The sequence below is a fragment of the Coregonus clupeaformis genome, chromosome 24 (assembly GCF_020615455.1).
Source record: "Coregonus clupeaformis isolate EN_2021a chromosome 24, ASM2061545v1, whole genome shotgun sequence".
Classification (NCBI taxonomy): Eukaryota; Metazoa; Chordata; class Actinopteri; order Salmoniformes; family Salmonidae; genus Coregonus; species Coregonus clupeaformis.
The window spans coordinates 36,275,316-36,294,248 of record NC_059215.1 but is presented as its reverse complement, the minus strand read 5'-3'; the positions used below and the strand labels follow the sequence as shown (position 1 = coordinate 36,294,248).

At 41.3% G+C, this 18,933-nt stretch overlaps 1 protein-coding gene across 2 annotated transcripts; it reads right to left on the bottom strand.

The window, feature by feature from the left end:
• Positions 1-395: 395 nt before the first annotated feature.
• On the bottom strand, positions 396-18,112 carry rer1 (retention in endoplasmic reticulum sorting receptor 1). Of its 2 annotated transcripts, XM_041846064.1 has the most exons (8): positions 18,006-18,112; positions 10,686-10,771; positions 10,326-10,430; positions 9,615-9,711; positions 8,355-8,433; positions 7,347-7,482; positions 2,923-2,977; positions 396-997 (listed from the first exon to the last, which is right to left on the bottom strand). In XM_041846064.1, exons 2-8 carry the CDS (start codon positions 10,764-10,766, stop codon positions 987-989), a joined length of 564 nt encoding a protein of 187 aa, XP_041701998.1. In that variant the 5' UTR covers positions 10,767-10,771; positions 18,006-18,112; the 3' UTR covers positions 396-986. The 2 variants fall into 2 exon arrangements, with proteins under 2 accessions (XP_041701998.1, XP_041701997.1); XM_041846063.2 differs by lacking the exon at positions 396-997 and having other exon boundaries at positions 2,300-2,977.
• Between the last annotated feature and the right edge of the window lie 821 nt (positions 18,113-18,933).

The following is an 18,933-nucleotide window of genomic DNA, read 5'->3' as shown; positions in this document are numbered from 1 at the left end:
TTATATGCACCATTACATCAGCCAGGTGTTCCTCACAGTCAGACTGGAAGCAAATGTGCAGCACTGAACAGGAAATCCATGACCCGAAGTGAAAAATCAAATTGCCATGAATTGCTGGTACTGATCTAAAGGATGAATGGTGTGGTAAAGGAGTTGGCACTGAGTGCATTGATTGATTTCACTGTCCAACCCTACCCAGGTGGGTCAAATGTACCATGACAAGCTCCATCCTTTCTGCAAATGCAATATTTGCACATTGATTAATGGACATGTTTTCCCAACACAAGATGTGTCAGTGAATAGATGCAGAATATACCTCATACAGTAATACACATGGAGCAATGTAATAGTTATTTCTAAAAGCAGAAATGGATGAAAGTTAACAGACAAATGTCAGCGGTCCCAAACATGAAGCAGAAACAGCCACACCTCATTAGAAGGGACAGTTTCTTTAATAGCATTTGGAGTGAAAAAAATTACACTTAAAGTTATTAAAATCAAGTTTTGTTTATAATTGCTGCACAAGAAAAAATAAGAACATGCCATCTCTTTCTTGAGAAACAGTTTATAAATCTAGAATCCAATTTTACCAGTTTTGTTTTCATTCATTTTTTTTTAATGGCATACGATGAATTGAACACATGGAAATAGTAGGCTATTATGTTTGAAGAAAAAAATAACATGTTCAAAATAATCTCTAAACGAATTTTATCTTTACATTATATATAAATCCGCAAGACAACCCTTGGAAAAATGATGTACTTTGACAGGAAAAAAATGTTCTGATCCTTCTCTACAGTGCTGATCAAAGGTCTTCCAAAATGTCTCTCTGGTTACCAAAAATACTACTGCACACTTTTCATAAGATACCCGGCTGGCATACTGATAAAAATGGCCAAAAATGTGAGTGATGGGGGCCAAAAAAAAATGTGTTCACAACCCCCTTCATCCATTTGTTACATTAAAAGCTCTCAATCTCAATTTTCTTATGTTTCCTCTGCAAAAGAAGAGAAAGAGAAAATATTTTTGTTTGGAATGATTAGACTATTACCACATATTTGTCTAAAGTAAAACACAGAATGTGAGTGTATCAAGGCTACTATATTTGCATGTAATGGACCCGTTTCTAAAAAGTTGGTCTTAGTGTATAGGTTATTTCAGGGGGTAACCTTTTTTGGAAGGAAATAATAATTATAAACACAGATATGATACTATAAAGTAAATTTTAAAGTAACTGTCCGGAGAAAATCAAACTTTTCTGTTAACCCTTACACAAATAATGTTGACTCATCCTATACTCGTATTTGTTGCCAAAGCATAAATTGGAGAAAAAAAAATTGAACACTTCAAAAACCCCACCTCATACTTGTCATTCACACCTTAAAAAAAAAATACTAGCCATTTCCTCATGGAGGATGTTGTCATCCACCTGAGGATGAGCTGGCCAATCAGCGGTTTACTTTAATGTTTTTTATGACCGGTATACGCCCACACCATTACAAACACAGAAAAGTAGCTGTTTTACATACTAAATAAAAAAATGTTGGAAGGAAAACTATTTCATTCCTATTGTAATTAATTACAGGTCATATTTCATAGAAATCTGGAAACACTGGACAGTTACTTTAAGAAATCTAAACCCCCAAAAATGAAGAATTTAAATTATATTCACAGGGGGTGCATAGCAAAAATCGGAGGTTTAACTTGATTGGCTCGTCCATAGCTAGATGCCACCTCCATAAAGTAATCTCTATCATTTAGTTTCCAGGAGTGCTGAATGACACAGTATTATATTTCTCTTCAACTGTACAAGCAAAGCGTCTTTCGACATGATGGGAAAGCAGATGGACTAAACACAAAGGGATATGGCTACGTAGAGCTAAACAAGAACACATTTTAATAAATCAGCAACACTTAACTTGAACGAGGCATTCTTTAACCTCACTGTACATTAAAAAACATGACATGAAACATTTCATAATCCTCCATGATGGTTTATTCTCTGGAGAGTACACCAACTCTGTCCTGGCCATGCAGTGATTTGCACTCTTAGCTGACTTATCTAGCCAACCTCCTATACATAAATCACTGCTTTTGCCATAAAGAGATGGTTGGATTATGGTTCCGTATAGTTACAGTATGATAGGTATTGTATGTAGCTAGTGAATCCTTGTTCAAGTGAAGCATAACCAGTCATTAAAAATGAACTGCATTAAAATACAGTGGACAAATGTAGGTTGGTGGGGGGACCTTTCAAGCCGGTGCAAAAACACACTTGATCACAGAGACACATCATTCATCAATTTAAATATTTCATATTTACTTCAATTTCAAAATTTTACATCTTATCGTTATTTCATTCTAATCCTAAGGACTTCTCATAATTACATGTCATAAACGAGTAGGTACCAAGTCTTCAAATCAAAAGTAGTTGGCAAAATGTTACTTTGCTTGGAGACAGAGCAGAGCACAGCAGTTGGAAAGGGATAGTCGTTAAGAATCCACAACTGAAATTTCTACTGAAATTCGTCCAGTGCCGCCCCCTCTAGCAGAGTTTATACTTACCCCATGGGGTTACAAGGCAAAGGGCGACATTGCGTTTCATCCACTGACCAAAGACAATGTTATCCCGCGGCTGCAAGATGGCTCGCCAACTCATATCCCCATAATAACCAAAGGCAGAGTGTTCTCTTGTGACTACAGCAATCCTCAGCACTAATAACATCCATCACGGTCACCATTTTGGATCAAAACTCTTTTCAGTTTCTCTTTTTTTTCAATCCCCTCACAGACAATCACTGACCCCTGTTCCCACCATATACTCTTTTTCCATAACTTTTAATTTTCGAATGGGGGGTAGGGGGGGGTGGGGGGGGAGGGTTTGATTTTAACTAGCAAAAGGTTTCCCTGTGTCTTCCTTGCCTCTGTAAGTCCTCTTCCCGTGCGTGAAGGGTAGGTATCTGTACTTGACCATATGCTGGAGGTAGGAGAAAAGACAGAGTTAGCCACAAAGTAATTCACAAAGAAAGTAACAGTGAAAGTCACAGCACAGTTCACATTTTGCTGCTTTACAATTAAAATGTAAAAATGTATTACTATTGTGATTTTTTCCCCTACCGATGTACACAACCTACACATTCTGAAAGTGAAAGAAAAATTATAGAAAAAGTTCCAAATTAATAAAAAATAACAAAGATGTCTTGATTGTGTGAGTCTTCACACCCCAGAGTTAAGACTTGGTGGAATACATATTTGGCAGCCATTACAGCTGTGAATAATGTGGAATAAGATTTTATCAACTTTGCACAACTCTTAGGGCAACATACACTGACTGTACAAAACATTAGGAACCCCTGCTCTTTCCATGACAGACTGACCAGGTGAAAACTATGATCCCTTATTGATGTCACTTGTTAAAACTACATTTTAGGAAGATGTTCTTAATGTTTTGTACACAGTGTATATATCCATTGTTTTTGTCAAAATTGCTCAAGCTCAGTAAATTTGGTATTTTCAAGTAATGTGGCGGCAGCACCATGTCATGTGTATGTTTCTCAAAAGTTTAAGGAAAACACGCCTCAGTCGTCTGAAAACTAATCCTGGGATAGAGTTTAATTTGTAAGCGGGACAATTAAAATCAAATCAAATTTTATGTCACATGCGCCGAATACAACTGGTATAGACTTTACCATGAAATGCTTGTCACGAGCCCTTCCCAACAATGCAGAGTTTAAAAATATAAATAAAATAGTAACAAGAATAAAATAAAATGCACAAGAATGGACCAATATACAGGGAGTACCAGTACCAGATCACTGTCAACTGCGTTTATTTTCAGCAAACTTAACATGAGTAAATATTTGTATGAACATAACAACAACTGAGACATAAACTGAACAAATTCCACAGACATGTGACTAACAGAAATTGAATAATGTGTCCCTGAACAAAGGGGGGGGGGGTCAAAATCAAAAGTAACAGTCAGTATCTGGTGTGGCCACCAGCTGCATTAAGTACTGAAGTGCATCTCTTCCTCATGGACTGCACCAGATATGCCAGTTCTTGCTGTGAGACGTTACCCCACTCTTCCACCAAGGCACCTGCAAGTTCCCGGACATTTCTGGGGGGAATGGCCCTAGCCCTCACCCTCCGATCCAACAGGTTCCAGACGTGCTCAATGGGATTGAGATCCGGGCTCTTCTCTGGCCATGGCAGAACACTGACATTCCTGTCTTGCAGGAAATCACGCACAGAACAAGCAGTATGGCTGGTGGCATTGTCATGCTGGACGGTCATATCAGGATGCGCCTGCAGGAAGGGTACCACATGAGGGAGGAGGATGTCTTCCCTGTAACGCACAGCGTTGAGATTGCCTGCAATGACAACAAGCTCAGTCCGATGATGCTGTGACACACCGCCCCAGACCATGACGGACCCTCCACCTCCAAATCGATCCCGCTCCAGAGTACAGGCCTCGGTGTAACGCTCATTCCTTCGACGATAAACGCGAATCCGACCATCTCCCCTGGTGAGACAAAACCGTGACTCGTCAGTGAAGAGCACTTTTTGCCAGTCCTGTCTGGTCCAGCGACGGCGGGTTTGTGCCCATAGGCGACGTTGTTGCCGGTGATGTCTGGTGAGGACCTGCCTTACAACAGGCCTACAAGCCCTCAGTCCAGCCTCTCTCAGCCTATTGCGGACAGTCTGAGCACTGATGGAGGGATTGTGCGTTCCTGTTGTAACTCGGGCAGTTGTTGTTGCCATCCTGTACCTGTCCCGCAGGTGTGATGTTCAGATGTACCGATCCTGTGCAGGTGTTGTTACAAGGACGATCAGCTGTCCGTCCTGTCTCCCTGTAGCGCTGTCTTAGGCGTCTCACAGTATGGACATTGCAATTTATTGCCCTGGTCACATCTGCAGTCCTCATGCCTCCTTGCAGTATGCCTAAGGCACGTTCACGCAGATGAGCAGGGACTCTAGGCATCTTTATTTTTGTGTTTTTCAGAGTCAGTAGAAAGGCGTCTTTAGTGTCCTAAGTTTTCATAACTGTGACCTTAATTGCCTACCGTCTGTAAGCTGTTAGTGTCTTAACGACCATTCCACAGGTGCATGTTTATTAATGGTTTATGGTTCATTGAACAAGCATGGGAAACAGTGTTTAAACCCTTTACAATGAAGATCTGTGAAGTTATTTGGATTTTTACAAATTATCTTTGAAAGACAGGGTCCTGAAAAAGGGACGTTTCTTTTTTTGCTGAGTTTACATGAAGGCAGGGTAAAGTGTTCGTATGTAGTGTATGTGAATGTGTGTGGGTTTTGTGTGGGAGTATCAATGTAGTTTGTGTGAGTGAGTGTGTATATAGTTTGTATATACAGTGCATTTGGAAAGTATTCAGACCCCTTGACTTTAGAGCCTTATTCTAAAATGGATAAAATTGTTTTTTTCCCCCATCAATCTAGACACAATATCCCATAATGACAAAGCAAAAACAGGTTTAGAAATTGTTGCAAATATATAAAAAATAAAACGAAATATCACATTTTACATAAGTATTCAGACCCTGTATTTGGGGTGTTTCTCCCATTCTTCTCAATCTCTGTCAGGTTGGATGGGGAGCGTCGCAGCACAGCTATTTTCAGGTCTCTCCAGAGATGTTAGATCGGGTTCAATTCCGGCCTCTGGCTGGGCCACTCAAAGACATTCAGAGACTTGACCCGAAGCCACTCCTGCGTTGTCTTGGCTGTGTGCTTAGGGTTGATGTCCAGTTGAAAGATTAACCTTCACCCAAGTCTGAGGTCCTGAGCGCTCTGGAGCAGGTTTTCATCAAGGATCTCTCTGTACTTTGCTCCGTTCAATTTTCCCCTCGATCCTGACTAGTCTCCCAGTCCAAGCCGCTGAAAAACATCCCCACAGCATGATGCTGCCATCACCATGCTTCACCGTAAAGATGGTGCCAGGTTTCCTCCAGACGTGACGCTTGGCATTCAGGCTAAAGAGTTCAATCTTGGTTTCATCAGACCGGAGAGTCTTGATTACATTTTAGTCATTTAGCAGACGCTCTTATCCAGAGCGACTTACAGTTAGTGAGTGCATAATTTTTTTTTTTTCATACTGTTTCTGTTGGTTTGAGAGTCTTTAGGTGCCTTTTGGCAAACTCCAAGTGGGCTGTCATGTGCCTTTTACTGAGGAGTGGCTTCCCTCTGGCCACTCTACCATAAAGGTCTGATTGATGGAGTGCTGCAGAGATAATTGTTGTTCTGGAAGGTTCTCCCATCTCCACGGAGGAACTCTAGAGCTCTGTCAGAGTGACCATCGGGTTCTTGGTCACCTCCCTGACCAAGGCCCTTCTCCTCCGATTGCTCAGTTTGGCCGGGCGGCCAGCTCTAGGAAGAGTCTTGGTGGTTCCAAACTTCCATTTAAGAATGATGGAGGCCACTGTGTTCTTGGGGACCTTAAATGCTGCAGACATTTTTTGGTACCCTTCCCCAGATCACTGCCTCGACACAATCCTGTCTCGGAGCTCTACGGAAAATCCCTTCGACCTCATGGCTTGGTTTTTGCTCTGACATGCACTGTCAACTGCGGGACCTTATATAGACAGGTGTGTGCCTTTCCAAATCATGTCCAATCAATTGAATTTCCTGAGGGGTCCAGTCTCAGTCCTGACGTAAATTAGCTTAAAAATCAGAGACAAGGTTTAAATATTGCTGTTCATCAATGATTCTTAACCAAATGTACTAAGCTTAATCGTTTACACTCGTGGGAATTGGCCTCTATGAATAGGGCTAAATTGAAATGTTTCCTACAGAAGAAATATGAAATGCATAAGCATGGTTGCAATGTAAAGGGAACAGTTTGGAGAGTATGGGAAAATTATTAGACCAAAAGGTGAGGACACAACCATTCACGTACGAATGTAAAGGGCTACACAATTATGACCAAAACAATGGATAAATGTTGCCCTAAGAGTTGTACAACGTTGGTAGAATCTTATTCAAAATTATTCACATCTGTTGCCAAAGGTGCTTCCACCAAGTATCAACTCTGGGGTGTGAAGACATATGCAATCAAGACATCTTCGTTTTCTTTTTAAAATATTAATTAAGAAAATATTCTATAATTTGTCTTTACTTTGAAAATGTGGAGTAGGTTGTGTAGATCAGTAGGAAAAAGAAACAACTTATTCCCTTTTTAGATTTAATTTTAAGGCAGCAAAATGTGATAATGTGATGACTGACTGTGCAAGGGGTGTGTAGACTTTCACTAGCGACTGTACATCTAGCTATGACGCGTCTGAAGCGACTATCATGCAGAGTCAGCAGCAGTGTCACTGGGTTTCCCATACCTTGATCTGCCTCTTCATGGTGATGCAGAAAAGCATGATGAAGTACATTACGAGTATGGGCCAGAACACTGGCACATTGAAGGCTTCGAAGAATGTGCAAATCATGGCGATGACGATGCCTTTCGTTGCCGAATGCCTGCAGACAAAAAAAGAAACACACAAAAAAAACATACAATAAGGATGTGTAGTAGTTGGAAAATGATAGTAGTTGTAATTTCACACTCATGGCCATAAAAAGTTGTCAAAATAAAAAACAGCACCCATATTCACAAAGCTTCACAAATGATCTAGGATCAGGTCCCGTCAATGCATATAATTATGCTCTAAAATGCAAAACCGATCCTAGATCAGCACTCATAGTCAGACTCTTTATGAATACGGGCCCAGAAGGAAACCACAAAGCTAACCACCAGAGGTTTCTTTTTCCTATCATCATAGGTATGGGCAACAACATATTAGTCGTGCCACCAATATACGTTATATCCACATATAGCCATCCTAGTGGAGCATCCTTTTGGAAGTATACTTTCACAGGCCAAGAACATCTTCACATTGGCGTGTGAGCGAGCTACTTAGTGAACAGAATAAAGGAGTGATACTTTGCAAGGGCAGTGTGCAGGAGCTTATTTTCTGTGAACCAGGCTATAGTTGGACATACAACAACGCACATACATGGCCGGACAGTATTGTACATGTCACAGTGTACTACTATGTGAATGTGTTCTCACTTTCCATTTTATTGTCATGTTTTTTTTAATTATGTAATTATATTATGTAATGTAATTGATTTTGTGTAAGTTGCTGACCCCACAAAATGAATTTTCATGCAAATGGTCAAAAAACCCATTTCATAACCATTGGTGAATGATTGATGAAAGAATATTCAAACAGGACACTGTGGTAGGATATCAGGACAAGGAGACACAAATGATGCATGCACAAGCCTGTGGCTCAACCTAGTCAGTGAAAGGCCAGGCTGGGTAGATGACAGTGATTGGGGGCTCTCACCAGAATTTGAATTCGGGCAACCTCCTGATGAATGGGCGGAACTCCTCGTTCTGCTTGGTTGGGAGCGCCGGACCCTCATCTACAGGTGTATGGAGGAGGAGCAAGGTTACAACAAGGATCAGTGGTCACGTGTGACTACAGAGTTACAAAACTGATCCCAACAGCATCCCGATAAGAATACTAAAATGTGTTTAAATCGTAACCTGATGGTTAAAATAGTATTTACATAGCAACCAAAGAGCTTTCAAAGAGAACCCTGTGTTTGTTACGCTCACCACATTGGCAATAACTTATTTCTCTAGTGTACAGAGTGTTTAACGATTCACCGATACATTCTGAAAACTGGTATGAGACGACACCCCCCACCCAATTCAGTCCAAATCCTATCAGTAAAGAAATTCACACCTTGCAGCAGCAATGTGAGTAATTAACACACATCAAATAGACCACTTAACCAGTGCATCCCCCATTTTAAATGAGTAGGCGTGACAAGGGGTTAAATGCGGAGGACACGTCAGTTGTACAATTTATTAGGTATCCCCCTTTCCCAAGGGCAAGGTAAACCAACCAATCATTATCCACAATACTGCATTATTAATAATTATTAATTAATATGCCATTTAGCAGACGCTTTTATCCAAAGCGACTTACAGTCATGCGTGCATACATTTTTGTGTATGGGTGGTCCCGGGGATCGAACCCACTACCTTGGCGTTACAAGCGCCGTGCTCTACCAGCTGAGCTACAGAGGACCACATGCATGTAGGTACACTGAACTGTACCAAACATGCATGTCTTTCTGAATTTTGGGATCTAATTTTAGAGTTTGCCATTGGGCTATAGGCTGTTTTCAGAAATGATTGGTAATTTGAAAATTAAGTTTTTATATAATCTTTGTCTAGTCATAATAAGGATGAAAAATGATCCAGACTGCAAATAAAAATCTAATTGCATTGAACTGTATAGTATTGAATCGTCCCAAACTATAAGGTATCTTTTTTGAATTGTATACGCCAGTGTATAAAGATGCGTTATCGAGTTGGCTTGAAAGCCAAAAGATGCATCCCTAGTCAATGCTTTTGTAAACATACTCTCTAGCTGCACCATGGAGTCTGTACACCAAGATATCTTTGATTGTGTCTTAGTGAAGGGTGAGCGCTAGAAGACACTCCTGTACATCGTTTTATGTAGGAAAAGTAAACATCTCGAACATGACCTCAACCAATGGAATGTCGTGTGGTGTAGTGAACTCTAACTTGCCTTCGTCAAGCATTGATGGATCCACTTTTGGTGATAGAAAAGCGATGAACAGGTTAAGATGGTAGATTCCCAGAGCATATGTTACAATATACCAACCCTGGAGGGAGCAGAGAAAACCTCATATTAAGGTTGATTTGAATGTCATACATTCAACCTGCAAACTGTAAATTAAATAAGCGTAAAAATGTATATTCTGCAATTCAATTCACAAATGCATCACTGACTGAGGTGATAATATCTGGAGCAATACCAGTCTAGAAGAAAACAGTACACCTTCACACAGTTAAATGCCCTCAAAATGTCTTAACGGTTAGACTCCGCAATATAACATGATCATAGTCATAAACAGAATTCAAATCTGACAAGCCACTTACAGGCTCTTCCAAATGTGCTCTCTCGCCTAAGGCATGCCCACATCTTGACAGATTTTACTTTGACTGTTTACGCCTGTAAGGAGAAAGTTGTCCAACTGTGTATGATGATGTCACATTGCTGAGGCCACCTTTAAGGACGTCCGGTGCGTATTCAGTAGGGTACAATGCTGTGGAACGTTCAGATAGAAATATATTGTGCAGAACAGACATGCCTTTTTGACATGTGGAGAAAGGAATCATGTCAGCTCTGCTCATAGCATTTCTATGTGGAGTGTTCAGTATGCTGCACTCTCCTGAATGCGGCTCAGGATAAGCGCTGAGAGTTGTGTTGCTCTACCTGTAATATGTACACTCTGATCATGTAGATGGCCGTTAGCGAAAGAGTGACTCCCCATCGCCCTACAGAGAACGGCGTCGACTTGTCTAGCCATGACTGATAGATCTGGAAAAGACACCATCCAGAGACACAGTGCACAACCATTACCAGGAGAACAACTGTAAACATTAGATAAAGCATTGTATTTTTACATCTTCTTATCTGAAGTGGAATTTCTAGTCTTTCCACGTGGCACCACCGTGACAGTGGGTCCAATGGTTATCTTAATCAAAACAGCGGTGCAGCATTCTTTGGTTTAGCCTATTTCGCATTCCTCTTGACATCTGATGAGAGACCAACTAAAGGCCCCGGCAGCAGTACCTGTCCAACCCGTGTGAAGAAGCTGCCGATTGTGGATGGTTTCCCATGGATTGATTCACCAACACTGTCACCTTCTGACATTATGTCTGTGGAAGGAGAGAAAATGGTTGTTAACAGGTATTCCTTGAACAGACTTCACCACCCAGGGCTCTACAGTGCGGCCATTTTACTCGCATATGCATGTAAATATTTTGCTGTGCGACCTAGAAATGTAATTTAGGAGCACCTCATTGGTAAAATAAATCACCCAGATGATAATTGTTGCAATGACTACTTCACTGTACCGCAGCCCCTGAGTGCCATGGAGAATACACGGAGCGCAGATTTATGCCGTCATGCTTGCACCATTACTACAAAAAAAGGCTTGTTACCTCAAATCTTTTTCATTGTGCTATTAAATTTACACTTGTAAAAAAGGTCAGTGTAGAGCCCTGCTAACTCAGGCTTTGTGTTTGAAAGAGCTTGCCCTGCTAACTCAGGCTTTGTGTTTGAAAGAGCTTGCCTGGCGGTGCTTTGTAAAGCTAGTTTAGTTAATAATAATAATAATAATAATAATAATAATAAGCCATTTAGCAGACGCTTTTATCCAAAACGACTTACAGTCATGTGTGCATACATTTTTACGTATGGGTGGTCCCGGGGATCGAACCCACTATCCTGGCGTCATGCTCTACCAATTGAGCTACAGAGGACCATTTGCTGCAAGTAATTAATGTGAGGTTGATTTCCTGATCTCGGCTTGTCCCGCTCCCGAATGCTGGGAATTTGAAAAAGTGGGCATTCCTAGTTAAACAGCCTTGAGACTAATCCCAAAGATAAACTGGAGAAGAAAGCCTAAACCAGTGGGGCCAAGAGGACAGATAACAGCAGAGTAAGTGTTTTGCGCCAGCTAATATTTTTATATCTGCATTATTTCATATAAAGTTAGCGCTGTTGTGTGCATTGCGGTTGTGTAGCGTTAGTTCTGCTTTCATTACTAGATCGAGTTCAGCCTGGTTTGTTTACATCCAGATCTAGCGCATTGACATAGCCTAGTTTCTAAAGTAGAAAAAAGCAATGCAACACTGACTTGAATTGTTTTATATTTGGCTGTTGAATGTGCTCCCACCATAATATCTATAACAGCTATATCAAATCAAATATTATGTCACATGCTCTGAATACAACAGGTATAGACCTTACTGTGAAATGCTTACTTACAAGCCCTTAACCAACAATGCAGTAAAAAATAGATTTAAGAAAATATTTACTAAATAAACTAAAAGGGGGAAAAAAGTTGAACAAAAAAACAATAATGAGGCTATATACGGGGGGGGGTACAGGTTAGTCGAGGTAATTTGTACATGTAGGTAGGGGTAAAGTGACTATGCATAGATAAACAGCGAGTAGCAGCAGGGGGTCAATGTAAATAGTCCGGGTGGCCATTTTATTAATTGATCAGCAGTCTTATGTCTTGGGGGTAGAATCTGTTAAGGAGCCTTTTGGACCAAGACTTGGCGCTCCGGTACCGCTAGCCTTGCGGTAGCAGAGAGAACAGTCTATGACTTGGATGACTGGAGTCTTTGACAATTATTTGGGCCTTCCTCTGACACAGCCTAGTATATAGGTCCTGGATGGCAGGAAGCTTGGCCCCAGTGATGTGCTGGGCCGTACACACTACCCTCTGTAGCGCCTTACGGTCGGATGCCAAGCAGTTGCCATACCAGGCGGTGATGCAACCGGTCAGGATGCTCTCAATGGTGCAGCTGTAGAACTTCTTGAGGCTCTGGGGACCCATGCCAAATCTTTTCAGTCTCCTGTGCCCTCTTCACGACTGTCTTTGTGTGTTTGGACCATGATAGTTTGTTGGTGATGTGGACACCGAGGAACTTGAAACTCTCGACCCGCTCCACTACAGCCCTGTCGATGTGAATATTGACCTGTTTAAAAGGTCTTGCTCACATCGGCTACGGAGAGCGTGATCACACAGTCGTCCGGAACATCTGGTGCTCTCATGCATGCTTCAGTGTTGCTTGCCTCAAAGCGAGCATAAAAGGCATTTAGCCCATCTGGTAGGCTCGCGTCACTGAGCAGCTCGCGGCTTGGGTTTCCCTTTGTAGTCCGTAATAGTTTGCAAGCCTTGCCACATCCGACGAGCGTCAGAGCCGGTGTAGTAGGATTCAATCTTAGTCCTGTATTGACGCTTTACCTGTTTGATGGTTCGTCTGAGGGCATAGCGGAATTTGTGTCCGGATTGGTGTCCCGCTCCTTGAAAGCGGCAGCTCTAGCCTTTAGCTTGGTGCGGATGTTGCCTGTAATCCATGGCTTCTGGTTGGGATATGTACGTACGGTCACTGTGGGGACGACATCGTCAATGCACTTATTGATGAAGCCGGTGACTGAGGTGGTATACTCCTCAATGCCATTGGATGAATCCCGGAACATATTCCAGTCTGTGCTAGCAAAACTGTCCTGTAGCGTAGCATCCGCATCATCTGACCACAGGAGACTATATTAGTCTCCTGTAGCATTTAATAGGCTACAAGCGTACTATGGTAATCTCCCGACATATTTTAATCGTCATGGTAGTCTTAAGAAATAATGGCAGAGGAGGTGTGGTATATGGCCAATATACCACGGATAAGGGCTGTTCTTAGGCACGATGCAACATGCCTGGATACAGCCCTTAGCTGTGGTATATTGGTCATATACAACAAACCCCTGAGGTGTCTTATTGCTTTTATAAACTGGTTACCAATGCAATTAGACCAGTAAATAGTAATTTTTTGGCATACCCATGGTATATGGTCTGATATACCACGGCTGTCAGCCAATCAGCACTAAGGGCTCGAACCACCCAGCTGATAATTAACGTTAGATTACTTTACCATCGTATTGGCTACATCTACCAGTGTTGTTTACAAATGTTAGAATACAGACTATCCTAACAACAAATCTGATTATTAATTTTTTTCCCTTTCAGAAAATATCACGCCTACCATTTTATTTCCTGGAATGGGTACGACAGAAAAACAACAGACTGGTTTCGCCGGCCTGTGTGGTTGGGAGCGTTCGTGATCTCCTGATGGGCAGTACAGAGGCTTCGTCAAGGTTGATGATGCGCTGGATTAACTGTAATAATATGCAATAAAATCTGGAAACTGCATTAATTCTTTGTCTTTATTTTATTGGTTGTATTTACTATCAGATCAGTACATCTAGAGTAAAATGAGTAGCCTCAATAAGGAAGCACTTAGCTATGCATTTGCTTTAGTTGTACTTAAACCCCCTTTGTTTTGTGTATACACTACTCATTTACAAGAAGTTGGTGGAGATATCAGTATCAGGGTTGGGCGATGTTTTTGTCTGGCCTCACATGCATGCAGCATTCCTGTCATATAATGCTTTGCTCAACAGTAAGGTTTGTTCAAATTTCTCATTAGATTTTTCCATCTTGCTATTGTTTGTTCTCGCTCTCTCAAGATTACCTTAGGCCTACCATATTTGTAGGTTATTCAAAAACTGAGATAGCCTAGAACTCCATTAGATATATTAATTGTTTGATTATGAAATAGCGCAGTGGGAGAAGTCATCCACTATTGGAGAAAGAGAAATAACTCAATTTTCTGACCAGACATTTAGCGCTGCTTTGGAGAAACTTAGCCATGTCTACATTGTGCTCTTGCATTCTGTAAATATAACATTATTTGAAATGGGCTATAGCAAATAGGAATATAGGAAATGTACTCTGAATGACACCCATGCACTGTCCTGCTGTGTACTGCCTGACTCTGCTCTTCTCTTTCCTGCGCAAGGTCAGTCACGTTGAAATAGGTTAGGTATCGTCTGTCACATCACGATGTCGTCACCAGATGATGGCTGTCAATCATCGTCGATAGACGATACTATTGTAATATCTCCCAACCCTAATCAGTATTGCTCATAATATAGAAGTTCAGTCATACAGCTCATATTCACACAGTGGATATGCCTAGTACAGCCATTAAAGCTAGTTTGGATTTATTTGTTTACGGAGAATAATATACACATTTAGTTTACAATAATAGGGGCAATGATGTTTCACTTTGAGAACCTCATCTTGTGCTTCTCAATGACATCCTGTTTTGCCTGCTTTGTTGCTGGGGCAATGTTCTTTGGAAGGGTAGGCTAGAAGTGCTAGGGTGTTGTCGGCCTGTATTGAATTATAGGGTCTTGTCAGCCTGTATTGAATTATAGGGTCTTGTCAGCGTTCAATGAACAGTTGGACAAAATACGTTGTCGTCATGATGAATCGGCACCCATCAATTCGGCCTGCATATCCCTCTCCCTCTCGTCCTCTGGTGAGAAATGCTTGCTACATACACGGACATTCTAGTATTTGTCCTGTGGTGTGTTTACATCGTATTTAGAGTTTTGAATAGCCACCAACCACTGCTTGCATCTTTCCAAACGATGGAATGTAACCCCTTTCGATTTAGCATCTTTGAAATCACCACAACCGAACACGGAACAGCCACCAAGCATTATTATTTTAGGAAAACAAATTAGCATAATAATAAAACAATCCCCATACAAATCTGTCAGTTTAAGCTAGAGATACGTTTTTTTGCATTGGATGTGTCTCAATCCACCACATCCGCAGATGTCGCACTTCCGCATCTGAAGTGAAAGGTGACAGAGCTAGAGCGGTGTTTGTCAGACCATGAGACATTCCGAAAAATCGGTCATCTCACAAAATTGTCTGTAGCGTTCCAATGGTTTGGCCTAAAAACTATTATGACCCCTCTGTGGAAAGATGAGACTCTCACTTTTGCTCTACGACCCCTACAAGTGTCTTGGGACTCGTCCGAAGTCAGTACAGCCGATCTGCCAACAGTTTGGGCTACACACTACATTTTAGTCATTTTTAGCAGACGCTCTTATCCAAAGCGACTTACAGTTAGTGAGTACATACATTATTTTTAATTTTTCATACTGCCCCCCCGTGGGAATCGAACCCACAACCCTGGCGTTGCAAACGCCATGCTCTACCAACTGAGCTACATCCCTGCCGGCCATTCTCTCCCCTACCCTGGACGATGCTGGGCCAATTGTGCGCCGCCCCATGGGTCTCCCGGTCGCGGCCGGCTACAACAGAGCCTGGATTCGAACCAGGATCTTTAGTGGCACAGCTAGCACTGCGATGCAGTGCCTTAGACCACTGCGCCACTAATATGAACCCTATGTGGAAAGGCGAAACGACCAAATTCTATGTTAATATGGTTGGGCCACCCAAAAAGTTACATATTGCAGCTTTAAGGGTTGCCCTATTGCCTGGGGCAAGTGAACTGAGCAGTCGCGCAAGTTGAACCTGCTCTGAGGTTTCCACATTGGGCAGGTGATCAAAAATGTATGGCAGTCAGGCAAGTTGAGCCTGCTCAACTTACCCAAGTTATAGATCTGTCATTCTCATTGAAAGCAAGTCTAACAGTATGAAAAATGTATGCACTCACTAACTGTAAGTCGCTCTGGATAAGAGCGTCTGCTAAATGACTAAAATGTAAGAAGCGGTAGATCTGTCCTACGTGCACTATTTCTATGCTTCTCGTTATTACGTTTAGTTTTTGTGTCTTTTACTTTCAGTTTTGTACACTAGCTTCAAACAGCTGTAAATACAATATTTTAGGTTATAGAAAATATATTTCACAGCGGTTTAGATGGTACAATGATTCGCTACACTATACATGCTTGTCACAAACTGAAATTAGGCAAACTATTAGAATTTTAGTAACCAGGAAATGGCGGAGCGATTTCTGCATAGTGAAGCTTTAATGTCAATCCCTGCCTCTCTAGCATGGTGGTGGAAGATTGCGTTTTATTAAGACGGTACACATATTTCCCTGTTTTTCCTTTTAGGCCGGCGGGGAATTAAATCGAGTTAAGGAGGAAACTGATGCCTTTGCAGCCTGACTTAATAATGTTTATTTACGAGCTGGTCGCTGGGTGACAGACACTAATTCACTGAGCCAGCTGGACTCAAATGCCAAGTCCGATGCAGATGACAAACGGAATAATGGTGCCATCTCGCGGTCGGTTGGGCTACATCAACATAGGCTAATTCAGTGTTTTCCAACCCTGGTCCTAGAGTACCCTACAGTACAATTTTGTATCAAGCACACCTGATTCAACTTGTCAACTAATCATCAAGCCCTCAATGAGTTGAATGAGGGGTTTTTGTCAAGGGCTACAACAAAACTGTGTACTGTTTGGGGTACTCGAGGACCAAGGTTGGGAAGCACTGGGCCGATTGACCTAGCTAGCTACCACTATCCCAACACTTACCACCCAAAGTCGAAAGAACAGTTTAATTTTCAGTTCATTTTCCTTCATGCCAAATGCCATATGTTGTTGCTTGGCTATCAAACGGCTGTCCAATTATTGTGAGACTAAGTTAACGTTAGCTGATATATTATGACCATATATATACTTAATATATATAGCTGACAGAACGGGGATAGAAAAGGTATCTACCATAATGGCTAGCTAGTTAGCTATTATTTGCTCTCCAACGCTGAATCGTGTACTGGTAAGCTAGCTAATAGCAAGCGAGCTAGCCAACCAGCAAATGCAGTAACTAGCTAACCAGCCAATGCAGTAACTAGCTAGCCAGCCATCTAGCTAACAACTGATGTATAGTGTGTGAGATTGGATAGCTAGCTACAGTATATGTTTAGCATTGAAGTGTGATTATTCATAACGCACATTTTACTACCTAGCTAAAATATCAGGTCATTGTTGTAGTTAGTTAATATTAGCTATTACTTTCGGATTGAATGTTATGTTTTCCTGTCTTGCAAGCAGGGTGAGTGTTGCTAATAAGTTAGCTAGCTTTACAAAAATGTTATCTAGCGAATTAGTGATATCCTTCCCCCAAAAAACCCATTTCAGGTTTGTGTAGTTTTCAAGCAACCATCTTTCATTAGCAGTGTGTGGTAAAGCAACTTCCCATAAGGTGCAGCGGGAATCAAACAGTTACTTGTTCACCCCTGCTACCAGAAAGATGGAAAGTGTAGTCCTTCGTGTCAATCTTGTTGTTTTGAAAGCTACAAATCAGTTGGAAGTTGAACTACAACCACCAGCTGTAATTTCGTGAATTTGACAACTCACTTCCGGTTAGAAACCGAGCTCTTTCTAGCTAGCTAGCTAGGTAGCATAGGCATTTAGCCTCTCGTTACCATATTTAGAGAGGAATTCAATTGAAATATTATTTCGGTATTGGTCCCCTAAATCCCACTTAAAATCGAGAACATATGTCCACACTCCTACTGACAGACAAAATACTGCAAGACAGGTTTTTCTTACCTGATTCTGCCGCTGTGTCACTCTCGGCTCTACCTAACTACCTCTCGTGCTGGCCGGCTAATGACGTGTGAACACGTCAGTACTTCCGCGAGGACTCGCTCGAAAGTACCGCAGGCAAGACAAGAAGAGCTTCGAAAACGCTGGGCCAGCGTGATAGATACCATAGAAATAGAATCTATGGATTAATGGATTGTATTTATATGGTAGATATACTGGGGTTTTAGGGGCACTTTGCCTGGCCCCTGGCAAATTAAACATACCCCCTTCATTGAAAATACAAGGGCAAAAGGTTAACTACAATTATATATTACACAATAATGATTGTTTCAACAAATCTTTTTTCCAGTCACACCTTTACTTTCAACTCATATGCTGTTTTATGTCTGTAGCCTAAGATTATGCCCCTACTTAAATAGCCTACTTATTAAGTCTCTCTAGAAATAATACCATACAGCAAATAACAGAGTATTGTTAGCTTTATGCCTTCAGAAAGTATTCATACCCCTTGACTTTTTCCACATTTTGTTGTGTTACATCCTGAATTTTAAATGGATTAAATTGAGATATTGTGTCACTGGTCTACACACAATACCCCATTATGTCAAAGTAGAATTATGTTTTTTGAAATGTTTAAACATTAATAAAAAATGAAAAGCTGAAATGTTTTGAGTCAAAAAGTATTCAACCCCTTTGTTACGGCAAGCCTAAATAAATTCAGGAGTAAAACATTGCTTAACAAGTAACATAAGTTGCATGGACTCGCTATCTATGCAATAATAGTGTTTAACATGATTTTTGAATGACTACCTCATCTCTGTACCCCACACATACAATTATCTGTAAGGTCCTTCAGTCGAGCAGTGAATTCCAAACACAGATTCAACCACAAAGACCAGGGAAGTTTTCCAATGCCTCGCAAAGAAGGGCA